Raw genomic sequence first — 18832 nt, forward strand, 5'->3', positions numbered from 1 at the left:
TGTTCCCAAAGCTGTTGATTCTGGTATACTTTTAGTAAACACACTGTGGAGGAGACAGGCTTAGCCTTGGCGAGGACACTGTAAACCATTCTGTGAAGATTGTGCTGCAAGACACACAAATTGCAGTGTTGGAGCTGGCTGCAGGATGAGCTGTGATTATCTTGTCTCTGTGGCCAGTGGTTAGTTACTGATGTAGGTGTGCAAATCCCAGAAGAACAGAGCAGAGGATTAGAGAGAAGCTTTTGCTGAGGTGAGGGATGGGTTGGGAATAACTGCAATATGCCCCGTGCAGAGCAGTATGGGGTTTTTCAGTGTCAGATCCACCCTCTTTTGCCTGAGTTCAAGTAATAGGCAAGTTTTCAAAGCATGTCTGATTAGTTTTTTCCTTTTGAATTAAGCTCTGAAGTGCCAGGTAGGCATGTGCCCCTTTGAAGTGATGATGATTTGACGTGTGCCCATTTTGTTTAGATGGAAAAAGTGTCTGTGCACCCAGGGAGGCGTGCTGGGTGGGGTGGGGTGGGGTAGAGAGGTCCCTTGGCTGCCCTCCCCTGAGTGGCCTCCAGGTTTTCCATCAGCTGGGTGTGGTGGCCATGAAGGGTGAGAGGGAACATAAGCTATTTTTGCTCACTTTCAAATTAGGGCTGCAGCTTGCCTGCCGTTAATTACAACCATCTGTTAGGGTTGTGTGTGTCTGTCTAAAAACTTCTGTACCAGCCACGTAGACATGTAGTGCTGTACCAACCACATCTACCATTAGAGGGAGGATGATGGTAATTAGGAGCTCAGCATTTGTGGCTGGCTTCCTTTCTCTCGTCAGTTGAAGCAACAAACATGGATTAACTTGGAAGAGAAAGCTGTGTTTCTCTGATTTTTTTTAAACTGGAAAAGTTGTCCCTTCTGTGACAAGGTTGCTCTCAAAGTTCCTAGTCTCTTCATTACACTGAATGCTCAGTTTTCTGTGCTTTAAAGGGATAGTCCATTAGTTATACATAAATGTTAAATCTATTCGTGTTTATTTACTTAAGCAGCTTGGTCGGTTGTAATTAGATAATTTATTTCCCTAGAAATCATGAAGGTTCCCTGAGGCAACTAGTTGATGCTTGTACAATATTAATCAATAATTGCCATCAGGGTGTTTTCAAATTCTCTTTGCAGACATAGACACGTTAGTATTAGGTCAGTTGTTCTCTGTGACTTGATTGTGTAGGTTTTTGCATTTGCTTTTTTGCTTTTTTTTTTTTTTTCCTCCCTTATGTACAGTAAAACTCATTTCAGACACATTGCAGCTGCTCTGTACCATGCAATGATGGTCAGCAGGGAGTGGATGTTGCTACATGCAGTAGTGAGAAAATAGCAAGGCACACCAAAGTCTTGGTCAGTTAAACGAAGTAAGTCAGACATAATTAATGCACTATGAAAGCACTTTTCAGATGTCCTCTACCACAGTCACAAGTCTTATGTGGAGGCAGAGAGGCAAAGTAAGATCAGCAGAAGACAAGAGACCCAAAATGTGTACTTATAAAGACAAAAGCTGCCATGACCAATTTCTTACACAGAACATCTTGGATGTGCTTCCTGCACATCATCCTGAAACTGAACCTTAACAGAATATGTATCAAAGACCCATACACCATCCTAGAGAGTTGATGGACCTTGGTCTTTGACCTGTCATGCTTTGTGTTATAAATAAGTGTGGGCCATTGACTTTAAAAAACAATATAATGGTAAGCACACATTGTGTCATGAATTAATATCATCATATAGAACTGTTGCACGTGCACATTTGGACCAAGTCCTTAGTTATTAGACTAGAACTACATTTAGGTCTTGCCTGCAACCCAGCAGTGGTTCCACAGTCCCTCTCCACAGGCATCCAGTGCTCTAGAGCAGTCCCAAGTAACAGGTCTGCAGGTTCTGCTGTATGGCCATTGAGAAAATTGCTGTCTATTTAATTGCTATACTTCTGCAGTAATGATATTTAACAGGTGCACTGCTGAATCACAATGTTTTTCATGCTTTCTTGTGCTACAGAGGAGATTCTCTTCACCAGCTCCTTCAGGGGAGGTGCAGAGAGCAGAGTGCTGTTGCTAGGATTGCATGATAAATGTCTACACATAGCTACTTACCTCCATAATTAGCATGTTATGCTTACACACATCAGATAATGTTTTCAAAATGTAGCTCAAAATGAGTTCCTGTCTCCAAGCATTAATTACAGCTTCCATTTCACATCTGTTACTAGAGAGCAGCAGACAAAGATCTATATAAACACAGCAGGGTTTTAATTGGAAATCTAGTGGAATTTATTTCTGGTGATTGTGATTTCTAAAGGTTGGTCAGTTGTATAGATCAACAATTGTCTGCCCAAGGCCAGTTACCATCAAACTTGTTTTTCCTTTTTTAGTATGTTAGTCAAATAACAGCTGTAACAGTATGAGAGGTGAACATGTGCTATGGGTTGGTTAACCAGCTTTGCTTCTGAATTCCTCCTTGCTGCAGAATTTGTGGGACTGCTAATAATTATAAATAATAATAAAGAATGTTTCTCTGGGCTTTGTCCTCACAACTGAAAATACTGGGGATTTTTAAGGTGCATGTGTTTAGATCTTAATAAATATTTTGGCAAAAGATGCTGTCATCTACACGATGCCATTAAAAAGGGAGGTCCTCAGGAAGGTGGTTATAATTAAGTACACTGTAGTGTATGCAATGGCTACAAAATCACTTTGCAGTGTATACAATACAAATACAGTACAAAATGGCTACATGTTTGCAGTGGTTACACAATCACATAAATTCATATTGAGGTCTACAGCACATTACTTGTTGGTAACCTGCTGTATGTATATGCTTCAGGAGAGATCTTACCCTCTCTCACTAGTGGGCTATTTCAGTGAGGGAGGTGAAGAGAAGGTCAAAGGTCTATTAAAACATCAGAAAAATTTGCTTTCTCTCAGCTTTGTACCAGCATTTTTCTTCTGTTTTGGCTGGTTGATAGAATAAATAATACGTGTAAGGTCAACAGGATCAATTCCTGTTGGCTTCCAGGAGTTTTGAATGTTACATAAACCCTACTTAATGGTAACTATAAAGCAGAAATCTATCATCTTGTACACATTTTGTCATTGGGGAAGGCATCCATTGCTAATGTCTTCTCAGATTCAAAGGCTTTTTGTTGTTGTTGGTTTCTCCACACCTTCATTGAATGTCACTGGTTAACTTGAGTAGAGAACAAAAAGACACGTGTGCAGAATCAGAACCAAAATTTTTTAGTTATTTGTGTCAGTGCCAACAACAGCAGCTTAGTGCTGTTCAGTCAGAGCTTTTGCAAATGATGGTTCATTCTCCTGCATCTACCCTTGTCTCACTTGTTGGTAGGCTTTGGCTCCTTTCTATAAGGTCTGTTGTTCCCAGTCCTACAAAGGCATTCAAAGGAGGAATTTAGACTCTGAAACTTAAGCTGCTTGTCTGTCACCAGCACATGTTTTATTTACGTGAGTCAGGCTTTGACTGTAAGACAAGCTGCACAAAACTTAAAGCTTGTGCTACACAGTCCAGCTACCTTGTTCACATATTGGAGCAGTTTAATACTAGAAAGGCCACAGACAACCCATTAACATTGAGAATTAATTAAATTACTTTTATGGCTATTGTCTTCCTGTTTAAACGAACTATTGATTATTAAAAGTAGTCTGGCTGCTACTTTTATTTCAGAAGATGTAGTCCTATTCTCACAAGTAGTTTCAGCTATCTGCTTCTGGTGTCTATCACTCTTTCCTTTTGAAGGGGAATGGAGTCCAAAAGTTCCATTTACAGATTTTTGACTGCTAATACTGTTTACCATCTTAGTGCAGATTTCTATTCCTGCAGCTATTTGGCAGCAGCTCAGTGCCATCTAGCAAACTACCTGGCATAGGCTTGGATTTCAGTTATTCTGGCTCTTGATTTCTGTTTTCATGCTCTGTTAAAGTGTAATTCCAGCTTTTCTTGCTGTCCTCCTAAAAAAGCCCTTTCTATAGAAGAGGTATTAAAACATTAAAAAGAGCATGGAAATTATGAAAATTGGGGTATCAGTATGTAAAATACTTGCAGGCAGACTGGAACAGATCTCCAAAGGTTTGTATTAAAAATGTTTCTCCTGTGTTCTGGAGACAAGGCCTTTTGGGATATCATCTACCAGATTTTTTTTATTTTGTTTGAATGCATTTTCTCTGAAAATCCCCTTCATCTTCCCAAGATGAATCTATAGGAAAGAAGAACAACATTTTTTTTTCCTTGCTGGAGGGTGAATTAGGCCTTCAATTAGGCCTTGAAAGAATCATTTGAGCATAGTACAATAACAAAGCAGGGAAAAGGACCAGTGTGTGGCCACAGGCCATTTGAAAGGAAGGGATGAGCCATGAGGTCTCTCTTCTCTGATTTGAGCTAGAGATTGCCCCATTAGAAATAATTTGTGCACTTGTGCACAGATTGCTGCCGTCTGATGTGCAAATGTATAGTCACATGCTGCATTGCAGACCATGAAAATGACAAAAATCAATGTCTCATTCTGATCAATTGCAGATTTTTGTTCAGGTCACCTCCTCTTTCCATTTGACAACAGTGAAGAGATGTACTGTTCCATAACTATTAATGTAAATATTCCATGCAGTAGATCACAAAAGACCATTATCCTGACATCCACCACATAGTACTGCTACATGGTAGAGGTTGTCTCGTATTAGTCAGCAAAAAAACCACAATAAAAACAAGAGGACTTGGTCAATTTTTTACAGGAGAAAAGTGCCAGAAAGCTGTGGAGTTCTTAAACAAGGAAAAATGTCTATCTGATACGACTCTTACAGTCTGTTGGTTTGATCTTTACATTTGGTTGTAACATCATTCTTCTCTCATCTCTTCTTTATCTTGGTTTCATATTTCCTAGCTGAACTTTTTGGTTCAGATTCTGGATGACAGTTGGAGACCAAGTGTCACCATCCACATGGAACAGCATATTCAGTAGGAGAAAATTAATGGGAAAACATAATGGGATTAAGCTATGAGAGTATCTCAGCCTGTGGTGAGCTCTTAATTTTGTGCAGGTTCTTCACCACCTCTGAGCTTTCTCCGGAATTAAGCTGAGAGATGTGACTGCCTCGGTGTACTGTTTCCATATTTCCATTGGCAGCTAAGACAATCCAAAGTCAATTTTTAACCCAGAAGAAATAGATTTTTGTAGCTTAGCTGCCTAGAACAACTACAGTATGGATATGTAAGGCTGAGGCTCTGGGGAGTGGAAGGATTTGCTTAGTTTAGAAGTTAAGGTAGCTGAACCCCAAAGTACCATGGTGTTGCTTAATGCTCTATAACAAGGGAAGCTCCAGGTCACTTTGGTTTGATTGAGGGATGAAAACAGAAAAGGATGCAACTAACAGGAGATGCTGTTACCTGAGAGTTGCTGATTTTCATCTGAAATCATGTAGAGAAAATACAGATTCTTAAAAAATCTTCCAATGAGTTGTGTCAGTGAAAACCAGCATAAAGCCTGGCTCTGAAATTAGTTCTGGTACTCCTTGGATATGTTCTGCGCTCAGAATACGAAGGGAAAAGGCTGTCGAGGAGAGAAGTGGTAGGAGAGGCTGCAGCAGCAGCTTACACCGTAGACTGATGACATGTTAAAGTGCAGCCAAGCAGTGTGAATGTGCCTCAGAAGATGCTTGTAGAAAGCAATGACAGGGAGAACATTTAACAGGTGGGCTTGGATGTCAGTGGCAATCTATTGGCACTTCATTGTCTTAGTGCTGTTCTTTGTGTTGTTCTGGTTCCCTTCAAAAGGTCATCTCCTATGGATGCTAGCTCTGGGTATTTGTAGTATAATCTGTGTGTTTATAAGCATGTCATTTTGCAGTCAATTCTAAAACAGCCCTGAGAAGAAAAAGGACAATCTAGAGGTCATAATGGTGTGTGCACTGGTAGGGAATGCAGTGATAAAGGAAAGCAAAGCTGATTTCCGTCGAGGCTGTTAGAAATCCACCATGGCTCACCAAACTGGTTGAGGCTGAAGAAGCCCAAACATGTAGGGATGATTATAGAGCATGACATTTCCATCTTAGAAATGGGTTGATTAGTGGAAAGCATCTAAACTTGTAGTTTAAAACTTCAGTTCGATTATGGCTTTTAAGAAAAGAGCTTGGCTTCAGACATCTTAGCGTATAATTTAGGGAGACAACTGGATTCCATCCCACTGAAATTAGTGTGAGAGACCAGTTGAAAGATGAGGCATACTTACCACAAAAAGGATAAATCAAGGTCCTACCAAGAACAAGGGCCCTTATTATCATTCTGTTTATGGTATACCCATACCCCTTCTGTTCCCTCCCTTAAAAAACATGCCAAAATATGGTCCAGCCATCTTCTTTTTATGCTGACATATATATATGGTGGTTGACCAAGACATCTTTGCCTCAGAATAATCTCAGGCATGATTACCATCAATCCCTTTACCTGGGAGAATTGAGAGAAGGCTGTACCTGCAGTGGGGGGTAAGCTCTTCTCTGGTTTTGCATCTGGACACCTTGAAGGTTGGGGTTGTAAAGATAAAGAAGTTGGACAGCTATTTTGTTTCTTTCAAACATCATCTGTCTCTATAAGGCTGTCAAAGCACCAATGTTGCAGTTCAGTAACAGGACTGGAGCCTTGATGATTTAAAGGTGTGAGACATGCCCATCTTTTGTGGAACAATGATAGAGATCTTTTCACCCATATTGGCTTATATAGTCACTTCCTAGTGAGCCAGATACACATCAGTTTATTTAAAGCTTCCTATATATTAAGGGTGATCCTGGAATACTGTACTTGCGGAGTAAATTAAGCCTTATTAAAAAAAAAACAAAACAACCCTTACTTTTCAAATACCAAATCAGTTCCTTGAGTGACTCCACCTGTCAGGTGTTGCTCAAAAACAACCCAGAAAGATAATTTTGAGGCATTTGTTAACATGTTGCTTCTATATTGAGAATAGATTTTTCGTGTGCCTCAAGAGGAAGTCTCGAAAGTGCTCTTTGAAAACAAAGTCCAAAGTGCTGTCTCCCAGTATACGGAGAGCCTTTCTGCAGACCATTCTCCAGCAGTAACTATAAACATTGTGCATTATCAGTCCTAGAAGCAGCCACTGACTGAAAACCATGCTGTTAATTTTGGCAAGTGCAGCTACTGAGAAGAAACTGAAATTAATAAAAGGTAATTTTAGTAAAACTGCTAAAAAAAAATTGGTTCTTTCCTGGCTCAAGCCAGGACAATGAGCCTGACTTTTTTTTTTTTCTTTTCCCCTCCATTTATTTAGTTAGTTAAATAAGAAGAGGGAATGGGATGCCTCAGATGCTAGAAGTCTGGGATGTATAGAAGAATATCTTGATATTGAGAGTGAAAGGAGGTAATGAGAACCAGCATGGGATAAAACTGATGACCTTACCTGGATACAGCACATTTTGGATAAAACACAGACATCAGAAAGGATCCTCAGAAATAGAAATGCTATTGTGGAGATGCAGAAGTCTTGGTATAGAAGGGGAAAAGTGGCAGGTGAATGGTTGCTGGTTATGGAGCAAACCTGAAAGGATATGCCTAAGTCTGTGAAGGGATGGAGAGCAAGTGGTCCTGATACATTTAGTAGGTTTGGTTTAGAGGATTAATGATGTGATCTTTCACTATGGCCATTTCCTTCCTTGTTGCTGCTTCTGTATAGAGAACCTGAAAAAAACACTGAAGGGGAAATTTCATACTGTACTTCTCCTTTTATCCTGTTCTAGTCCGAAAGCCTTTTCTAGAATGGAAGAAAGACATCTCAAACTGTATTTGGTTCATCTATTGCAAACTTGTTTCTTGTAATTTTAACCAATAAAGTTTTTTACATAATTTACATTTGTTTCACATCAAACTAAAGTAAACTATGGTGTTTCACATCAAACTAAAGTGATTGTGTTTCCCTTAAAAAATCCCAAAACAACAACAACAAAAACACCAGAAAAACTGTTATACTAGGCAGGGCTACGCTGACCATAGGAAGTCTTTCTATAGTATTTCTGTGGATATCCGAAATCTCTGTGGGCTCTTGAACCTTGTTAAAGACCTAATTGGTTTTGAATGTTTTAAGAAGTCTGGGGTGATTTCAAGACATGAGGTTCAAAGCTGATTGTTACTAGAACACAAAAAGCAAAACGAAGTATTTAGAGAACTGGTGACAAATCTCTTCCTTTCTCAAGTGCATCTTTCATTTTGACTTTTGCATGGCCATGACCTTACTGAATGTCCAGCGGAGAATACAGGCTTTGTAGTTCAAGTTTTGAATGTCCTCCTAAAGGATCAGCAAGCAATCTTATTTCCTTTTACATGCTAAAAGAGAGAGCAGTACTGTCTGTGGTTTGTGACTGAAAGTGTTTTGGAAAAGTCATTATCAATGTAGAATTTCATTAAAAATTTGTGAGTGGAAAAGGAGCCCAACATTCTAATATAGTAATCAAAGCACTGCATTGGGATTCAGGCTGAATAACTCCCGTTTATTCTTAATGTTAAATAAATGTATTAGTGGTGATCTGATAACAAGTTGTTGCTGGTTTAGGCTGTAACAACATAATTTAAGAATTTGTATGTGGTTCTGTCTGAAGTGTTGAGTTGGCCAAATAACAGAAAAGTGAACTGTCCTGTTCATTGCCACAGATTTAAAAAGTCCAACTTGTGACAGAAGCTCTACACAGTATTTCTCTGAAATACCCCTCAAAGTATTTTAACTGGAAATCTTCAGAAATCCTGATTGCTTGCTAGTGCTCTGGCAGATGTATGAGCATTTTTCCTATTCATAACTGCTTTGGAGAGCTTTCATTAAAATAAGTAATAATTGACTGTGAGAATCAGATTAGAAACTGCAAAGAACAAAGAGAAAATTTTATTCACTCACTTGTAAGCAAAGTGGAAGTGACATTCTTATGGGAAAATACCTTTTCTGAAAGTTCATCTAGACGTCTACCTCATTATGTTATCATAATAAAGCAATTCAGAGATCTTCCTTCTGACTGGTAGCTGCCTCTGCCATATGATGATGCCTGGTGCAGTGTTTAGGAGATAATGCCAAACCACTGAGCAGCCCTGCATTTTTTTGTCTGTCTTTACACCAGTTGAACTTCCTGCTAAGGTGCTTGCACTTGTAAAACTGGAAAGTCACCCCTCCAAGAATGGGGTTGAGTGGGGAAGCTGCTCAGAGTCCCCAGGGGGAGGGAAAGCAGAGCCCTGCAAAGCAGGGTGGTGGTGAGGTAGTGCTGCACTCTGGTGGGGTGCTGGGCCTGCTGTGCCTTCAGTTCCTGTCTTTGTGACTCTCAGGGGTGCTAGGGTAGAGGCTAGAAGGAGTAGGATCTACTGTTTATAAAATATTGCTACTAGTAGAAGTACATAATAGTTAATGGAAGGAAAATGTTGTAAATTTGCAAGTGTTGTAGGAAATTGTTCTTCCAGTAGACCTTGCTGAGTATCCCAGGGGAAGTTTGCAAAGATTTTGGGAAGCTTTGTCTTTTCCTGGGAAATCTTTTAATAATGGGAATAGTTTTGCTTCATCTCACTTGACTTGCTGAACCCTAATCTTGGGTGAAACTTTCACTTGGGCCAGCTAAGTCCTGTTTATTCCATGCAGCTATCTAGTTGTGGCTGCTCCTGTGTTGCATTATGCTACTTGGTAGTTGATAAATCTGTTTTGCTGTGTCTGTGAAGAACATACATCTTTTTTGTAATCTCGCGTTGGGATGAGGAAGTTGGGTTGTGGGTTTTTGGTTTTTTTTTTTGGCAGCCTGATTATGTTCTATCTTGTATCGAAATGATTTGGTAGCAATGCATGCATGCATTTAACTTGTTCTGCAAAGTGATAATACATACTCAAAGCATCAGAAGACTGGAACCACAAAATCTGAGCTATTTCAGTTGAAGTGGTGATTCTTCCTGTCTTTGCTGAAAGAAAAGAAAAAAAAGAAAAAAAAAAAAAAGAGAGAGAGAGAGAGAAGGAATTTTAAGATAGTGACATGTCCTAAGAGTTACTCCATCTGTTCACTAAGTTTTTGTTATTGCCATCTTGCACTCCTTTTACACTGCATGACACCTTACATGTATTATGAGACAGCAAAACAACCTGACTTTGATATAAGATGTTTTCATAGTTGCAGTAATGACTAATATTCTGGACCTGTTTACTTAATTTTTTAAAAGCTATGCTTAAATCATGTGAAAGACTGCATCATGTTGAGTGAGTTAGTGCAGAAGTGGGCTGCTGTCACCTTTTATGATATTCACCATTTGAAATTGGAAAAACAAGAAAAGTATGTGGTGATCTACCTCTAGTTACTCTTCTTAAATTTTACTAAGACTTTGGTCAGACTTCAATAAGGTAAAGAGGAATAGCTTTCTGTTTTATTGGTCATGCTTGCACTATTTTCATGTAACTTAAAAAAAACAACCTATGCAATCTGTGCTGAAATATAAATCAAAGTGAGGAAGTTTTTTTTCGAAGACTTCCTCATTAGTTATTTAAGAACCCAAGAGGGTATGATCCCTGGAAATTAAGCTGTTTCCTCTGTGCTCTAATTGCCCTGAAATACAATCTTGTGCTAAAATGGTATCAGTGAAACCTTTAGAGCTATCACACAGCATGGGGGGTTTTATAAAACACACAGATTGAAAGGTTAGAGCTGTAAAATGTAATTAAGTTACAGTGAGGAGGGGCATTCCCCTTGAACCTAATAAAATTGTCATCATTTCAAGGATGCTGCTCTAGTCCTGTAGAAAAAGCTCAAAGATGCTGCTTGGGCATGATGGGGGATGAACAGGTGGATGATGGGGGATATAACAACAGGGTAACAATGAGAAAGGAGAACTAACAAAGATAATTATGTACCAGCTAAGGAGGAGGGAGGCAGGTAGATATGAGGAATGTAAGTGATGTGGAAGAAGCTGACAGAGAGGCAAGGAAAATGAGGGGGATCTGATGGCTGCTGGGTCTCCATGTGTGCCCCCAGGGGTGGCTTTCTGGAGGGGAGAGGGCAGCTGCAGGAGGAGCACATGGGGCTGTGTTTCTGTAGTGTACAAGATGCTGCTCACCCCATCCCCAGCCCTTTCTGGGCAAGGAAGGGGCTGTGGAGGTGAGGAGAGCCCCAGTCCTGTTGTCAGCTTCACAGCTGGTTCCTGCCAGGGATGAGAGAGTCATCTACTGGTGAAGCATCTGTCTGTACAGGGGGACTGTGTTACAGCCCCAGAGGCTTCACAGGCTGACTCTTTCCAAGTCCTCAGGAGGGCTCTTGAAGCTCAGTGTCACCTTCCTGCCTGTAACTGCAGAAAGGATACTTAAAAAAATTAAACTAGTATCAGTGGCAACACCACTCACACCAAATGATATATCAATTAGTTTCACATGCCTCAGAGATGTACGGGAAATTCTGGAGATAACATGCTTAATGTTATCTCCTACCCCACCTAATTTGATTTTATTTGAAAAATGTATTGAAGTGGATAGAAGGTAACTGAGAAAATGAGCAGCATTGTGAACTGACTTGCAAATGATCACATTACCATGGGCTAATGAATTAAGGCAATAGGAATGGGCATGAGCTGCTGCTTGGGTGATTTAAACTGATATGCTTTCTAATTGCAGTAGGATAGAAATGAATGCCTTATGAGCTGCTGTCAACCATCAAACTAGTAATAAGTTGCAGCAACCCAGTGTTTGGGGAATATCTGCCAGTCTACATGTTTTTTTTAGTCTGCTACTGTAAAATGATGGTAGTGCCTACCATAACATGAGATACTTCTGTTTTAAAAATGAGTAGCAGAGGACTTGGATACTCTACATGGAAATACAGGCATTCAAGAAGGACAAAGAGCTCCTTGAGTGTTTCCAGAGGAGATCCTCAAAAATGATCAGAGGACTGGAGCACCTCCCCTGTGAAGAGAGGCTGCGGAAGATCGGGTTGTTCAGCCTAGAGAAGAGGAGGCTCTGAAGTGACCTTGTAGTGGCTTTCCAGTATCTGAAGGGGGCCTATAAGAAAGCTGAGATAGGGCTTTTTGCATGAGTGTGAAGCAAGAGGACAAGGGGGCAATGGGTTAAAACTTGAAGAGGGGAGATTTAGGTTAGACATTAGGAAAAAATATTTCCCTGTGAGGGTGGTGAGACACTGGCACAGGTTGCCCAGGGAGGCTGCCCCCTCCCTGGAAGTGTTCAAGGCCAGGTTGGATGGGGCACAACCTGATCTAGTGGAAGGTATCCCTGCCTATGCAGAGGATTTGGAACTAGATGATCTTTAAAGTCCCTTCCGACCCAAACCATTCTGTGATTCTATGATTCTGTGACTTTTGCACTGGTACTTGAGACAGTCAGGTTTTTAGGAAGTTCAGCAAGTCCCTTAAAATGTGTGAGAAGCAGCTCATAGACATTACTGTACAGCTGCAAGCAGCACTGGGGCAGATATTCAAGCAGCTGAGAAGCTCTGCTGTAGGTGGGATAAGCGTGAGAACGTGACAGAGGTGGAAACAACTCTTGCCTTTCTGTTGGTTTTTGTTGAAAGGAAGAAAACACCTTTATCCAAAGGACTGCTAGGCTTTGGCAGATGTGTAGTTGTTGGCTTTCATTTGGCAAGAACGTTAATCTGTTCCCCCCTGTGTGTAATGACAACTCTTTTTGGGCTGTGTGCTTGCAGACTTACATCGGTTCCATAGTTGCCTCTGTGAACCCTTACAAGAGCATCCCGGGACTGTACGACCGCAGTGCCATGGAGAGATACAGCAAACACCACATGGGAGAGATGGCACCTCACATCTTTGCTGTGGCAAACGAGTGCTACCGATGCCTTTGGAAGCGCCATGACAACCAGTGTATTCTCATCAGGTAGGTGGCTGCTGCTGTGTTGATTATCCCTGCCTCTGAGCCCTCTGAGCTGATGTAGCAATGTGGATTTGGGATACCTGGAGAGGAGGCTTCCAAAATGACACTATCAGAGTTTCAGGAGAGGGTTCTGAAGTTGCCTTGTATTGTTCTGTGGACCTCTAACAAACTGTTACCTTATGATTTCATTTAGTGAAAAAATCTGTTGTGTTTTTGTGCATTTTTTGCTACTCACCCATCTGAGTTCACTTGAAGCACTTTCTCACCATTTTAAATATCCTTGTACAGCTCAGTAGCTTGACACCTGAATCCTGTTTCAAGAGGAAAATAAAAAATAACCCACCGGTCTTGAGAAATGCTGTAAATAAGAACAGCAAAAGGGAAAACCCTCCACATTCCAGCCACTTAATTCTGCCTGATTAATCATCCTTGCTTAATCTTGTTGTGCTTTAATTTAATGGTGATTTAATAGCTTCATGATTTTAGCCCTTGTGTCACTGGTATTCAAGATCTCGCTGCTGCTGAAAGTACGTGGAGAGCAGCTGGTGTTCCAGTTGCAGGTTTCAGCTCCAGAAGAGTGGGGAATGCAGCCAGCTCTTTTCCCTTTTCCCTGCCTGCCAGCTCAGCTGTGTTGGCCCAGAGGCAGGCAGGGAAAACCAGAACCTTGCCTGCCAGATCCGGAGGAGCAGCTCGGTGGCACTGGCAGCGTGGCACTGCCCATCAGACTCCAAGCCAGGGTGATGCTCGGGGCTTGGGGGTGAGAGGTTGTGCTTCATCTCCCTCTCCTCACTCGCCTGGATAAGAGGAGGATCTAGCACATGTAGTTCAGTGCCTGAGATTTTTAGAAATGTGGATCACATGCAGCACAGCTGGGTCTGGTTCCAACTTTCTGCAAGCTCTCAGGTTGCAGTCCACACCTGCTCTCACCTCTAGGCAGGTTCTGCCTGACAGTAGTACACAGGCAGGAAGAGCTTTGTGTGGTTTTCAGCTTTCTTTAACGGTATTTTTCCTTTTTTTTTTTTTAAATACATAATTTAACACATACTGCTGTATATATGAAGCTGAGTCCAGATGATACTCCAATAAAAGATTATATGCACAAAGATCTTTACGTGTGAAAACAGCCTGGAGTCATAATTTTGTGGAGTAATGTCAGATAATGACTTTTGCACAGCCCATGTACCTGAATTTTGTGACTAAAATAATTTTTGGTGCCTACCAGGTAGCTGTTGATATTTTCTTTCGCTCCACTTTATACTGGCCAGATTATTTTACCTTTTCTTCCAGTTCCCCATAAACTCCAAAAGAGAAAACCAGGTTGTGTCCTAAAAAGGACATAAACCGAAGTCTCTGGAGTTCCAGAGGAGTCTCCAACAGTCCCTGCTTTGTAAACCATGTGCCTTCGTACAGATAAGCCATAATAAGGAGAAGTTTTGCATTAGCAGTCCCTTTTAAAATTCCTTACTATGGTCATGGATAAAAAAACTAATTTGTGTAAGTTCAGTACTTCAGACAAGTGCTGTAATGCAACCTTATAAGGGTGTCTTGTTGCTACAGAATGGGCAGGAACATGCAGCTCATAACATAAGAAATAAAGTTCAGTCTACTTTTCTAAAACACTCTTGCCTTTTTTATCTGTGAAGGAGTCAGAGCAAGGGTTTTTTGTTGTTTTGGGGGTTTTTTAGTTACTTGAGGTTTTCACTTGTTCTAATAAGGTTTAGAAAAGTCCCTGTGATAATACTCTTGTTTTGGAACATTAGAAATGGAGGTATAATGGTGTGCTTGTCATCTTCAGCATCCTGGTCATTCCAGCATCTTTTACTGGATTAGAATTAGATGATGGAGCAAGTCACTGTCAGGCCTTCTTAGTTACTACTTGCATCTGAAAAAAAGAATGGTCAAGTGAAACTCTTCAGTGTCTGAATTCAGGCAACTACTCTGGTCTTGTATTTAATGTCAGATATGATAAGAAGGAAAAAATTGCTCCATCACGAAAACACCATAAACAGGTACATTCATTTAAAATTAGTGAATTGTGCGTGTAGGCTTGACGTTCTTACACGCGTCCTTCAGCTGCTCCTAACTAAAAACTCAGTAGCGAGTTTTAGCATCCCCTGACTTGAGTTCGAGGGCTTTCTTGTCATCCTGTGGGCTTCGAGTGCCCTCTGCTGGCACCAGGGCGAAGTCAGCCTTGTTTCGCAGCTGCTTTCTTTAAAGCACGGTCTTTACTCATGAAAAAGCTTCTGCTGTTTTGAAATTAGTGTATTTGTTTGGGTGGACTATAATGAAATGGTTATGAAGCTGTCATCAGTAGTGGCTCAAAATGTGTAAGTGCAAGGCATTTTTTTACAGTGTAACTGCCCAGACAACAAGTGAAAAGGAAATGCAGAAGAGATGATATTAAATGGAGTTATCCAAAGATGTTTATTTATTGGTCTCTGTTACATAAGATAATTTTAATTCATTCTAGTGCTGCATAAAATGACATAGCAGCCTGAAATGTCAACAAAATGGCATGCTAAGGACTCTGTACACAGCCACTGCATTACAATACTCACACAGTTGTGAAATGGTGTTTTTTCACTCTTCTATGCTAAAAAAAAAAAAAAAAAAGGCTTACCTGGCTAGTGCACTAGAATTTCCATGTGTACAGAAACACCTACATCAAGAAATACCCAGTTTCATCCCAGTTTCGTATTGATCTGAACCTTAATGCAGAGTCCCATTTCACTTGAAGAGAAAAAAAAGACAAATGCACAAACCAGCACTGTTACATATGATGCTTACAACAAACATGTTAAAAAAATAATAAAATGTAACATCTGATTTTTTCATCTGTGTGCCTTGCCTGGAGCATGAAGGAAATGCACCTTTTTCAAGGAATAACCAAGCTGATTGTCCTCATGTGGGGAAGGGACTGAGTTTCTTCATAATTAGCTGATGCTCAGAAGTTGGGACCATGTTCAAGCTCCTCTGCTTTATTGTAAGAGTATGAAAATATCTTTAGGCAGCTTTTATGTTGCTGCTGTTTAAGGTAGTCTAGTCTATGTGCAGGCAAACACATGCTCATCTCTCAGATGCAATAGGAGCTGATCCACTTTAAAGCATTCAAAAAGAAGTGTAGAGCAGTCGAAGGAGCAGCAAGTCACTCTGAATTACATTCAAGTCAGTGTTGTAAGTGGGAAGTCTCAGTCTGACACCAGTTTGTTATCTCTGTTATCATCTGATGCCCTGACATTTTTGTTGTTCAGCTTGAAAATCAAAGTGAACGAAAGTACTGTTTGGATGAGACCCAGACTTGTGATGGGAAGATGTTCTTATGAGTCTGACACACCAAAATTCACATGTACATTTGACAAACTGTATTTGCTGAAGGGGCCTATTTTGCCTGTGTGTATCTGTCTTTAGGAGTTTAAAGCCAGCAGACAGAACTGAGAAGTGATTTAGACTAATGTTGATATCACCTCCCTCATGTTAAGTCCTTCAGAATGAGGAGTCTGTCTCAGTGACCCCTTTTTCTACTTGCAGCAGCCTGGACTCCAGGCTGCTGTGCCTTTAGCAAGATGCCTTGCATAGAACATGTCATAGAGTAAAGTTTAAAGTTCTCTTAAGTGGGGGCCTCCTGGGTTGCTGTCAGACCTAATATATTCAGCATGCTGAATGTAGTGATGTGGAAAGAGCTGGGCACTTAAATTCATGGGGTAGAAAGGTTGCTGGAAAGGTTGACTCTGCACTAAAAAATTGGTCCTTTTACTGACCTTGGCAACTTTTTGAAGGCATAGGCTTTCTTAAGGAGTCTGAAAGATAGATCCCATTTTCACCTATTGTCAGTGTATGTACTGTGCATTTGAATAAACAACTTGAGAGTTTAGCATGCTTGTTCTTGATTTTCATCTCATTAATAATAACTGTGTTTTATAAAGCCATTTTTTAAAGGAAAAAATGCAGATCCAAATTGATGCACCTAAAATTACAGGTCCAAGCTGAGCAGCACCATGTGGGGATGGGGTTGTACTGTTATTCCAAGAGGGCTCTAGTAACCCTCCACTCAGTGCTCAGCATTGGTTGTAAAACAAAGTAGAATAGAGCAGTTACTAGTAAATTATAAAGCATTCTGTAAATCCATCCTTTGCTCACATCCTGAGTATTTTGCACAAGCCTTTTTCCATCTTGCTTCGTATCCAAGAGGACTTTGTGGAACTGGAAGGGGTTCAGAAGAGGACAAAAAGGGGCAATCGGAAGTACAGCATGGCTCTGTGTGGGAATGGCTGAGAGAGATGGGCAGCTCCAGTTCAGGGGCTATCCATGAAGTCACGAAATGCTCAGGGAGCACTGGGATGAGTTGTCTGCTTCATCTGATACAAGAGCTAGAGGACATCAAACAGAGCTAATAGGAGACATATCCAAAACAAGGTACATTTGTATGTTTTTCAGGGGACATGGCTAGAAACTTGTGGAATATAAAACCATTGAGGGTTACAAGACATGTAGAAATCAGGTCTAGAGGTCTATATCAGGAACCCTCTGAACAACTGGAAACTGGAAGAACACAGAAGGGATATGTTGCATGTGTTCTCTGTGCATCTCTGTTTGGTGACGTCAGAGAGAGGACAGTGGGCAGGTAGATACTCAGCCTGACCCAGTTCTAACCTTCTCCTGTTCTAAGAAACAAATCAAGATTGTATAATTGTATATAATACCAGCTATACCAGAGATAAGCACAGAAAATAATTTTCTGTCAGCTGTGAATCTCTCACATGTAAAATTGCTGTCAGCTGCAACAGGGTAATTCTCAGCTTCCATAGAACTACAAATGCTCCAGGACATAGGACAGAGGTTAGAGGTGGAGGAAGAATGATATCAGTGAAAGAGCTGATGTCCTTCTTGGCACCCAGATCCCTGCCATTGTTCTATGGACTGCTCAGAGGGTAAGAATTCAGGCAGGTATCATGATTTTTTACACCAGACAAGGATAATGGAAGTGTTTGTGAAGCTATGAAACTGTGTCTCATTGTGTGTTCTGAATGCTTTCTCTCTCATTATTTTAATTGTTTGCAGAATAATGTCATGCTGCTTCCTCAGGCTGTTCCATTCTTCTTTACTTTTTAATAGGAAGTGTCATTATCCTTTGTCATAACCTAAAATCACCAGGGTCACCACTCAGCAATGTCACAACAAACGACTGTCAAGTGAACCAAGTTTGCTCTGTGTGCCCAGTTGTGCTCCATCAAAGTCCGTGATGAAACTCTTCCTTTCTACAATGAAAAGTGTAGAGTAAGACCAAAATGCACATCCTTTCATTGGAAGCAAACTGAAGTTAGGCACAAATTAATAAGGAACTGGGAAAACTAACAATAAGGCTGCCACTTAGGATATAATGCTATGACTTCAGAGGAGAAGTAAGGAAACTAGACAAACTTTTAACCATAAGCTATGTTTCTTCATGGCTCACTATGTGTTTTTAATTATAAAACTACATAATTGAAGTGAAATTATACTAGGGAAAGGAGCCAAATATATACCTCCTATTTTTAGCTCTTTTGTGTTGGAAAGAAAGCAAGTGTATTACTTTCTGTTTGTATCAGTGGTATTGCTTATTAACAGTTTATTTTTCAAATGCCAGTTTAGCATTACCAAATAGCTTTATTTTGCCATGTGTGAAGATGAGAGGTTTTAAATCTCTGATGGTGATGAGAGGTGAAAATTGTGGGTTTTGAACTTACCTGACCCTTCTTTTTCTTTTTTTTTTTTTTTAAAGAATATGTAACTCACTAAGAACATCAATATTAATTATACTATTGGCCTTTATGTGTTATAGTATTCATTAGTATCTCTAACCTCCTCCTTCTCACAGCAGGAGTCCCTTTTTAGCTAGATTGCTGCGATGTAATCCCTAGCTTTCCCAATTGAATTAATATTCTAAACTTTCCTTCCACCCATTGC

At 40.4% G+C, this 18832-nt stretch overlaps 1 protein-coding gene across 1 annotated transcript in view; it reads left to right on the forward strand.

Moving 5' to 3' along the window:
- The window catches only part of MYO10 (myosin X), a 154327-nt gene that overhangs the window by 69140 nt on the left and 66355 nt on the right, over nucleotides 1-18832 (forward strand). The window contains exon 4 of the mRNA XM_030444837.1: nucleotides 12705-12892. Coding sequence (XP_030300697.1) covers nucleotides 12705-12892 — 188 coding nt within the window. The remainder of the gene's footprint in view (nucleotides 1-12704; nucleotides 12893-18832) is intronic.

Source organism: Calypte anna, chromosome 2, assembly GCF_003957555.1.
Source record: "Calypte anna isolate BGI_N300 chromosome 2, bCalAnn1_v1.p, whole genome shotgun sequence".
NCBI classification, from domain to species: Eukaryota; Metazoa; Chordata; class Aves; order Apodiformes; family Trochilidae; genus Calypte; species Calypte anna.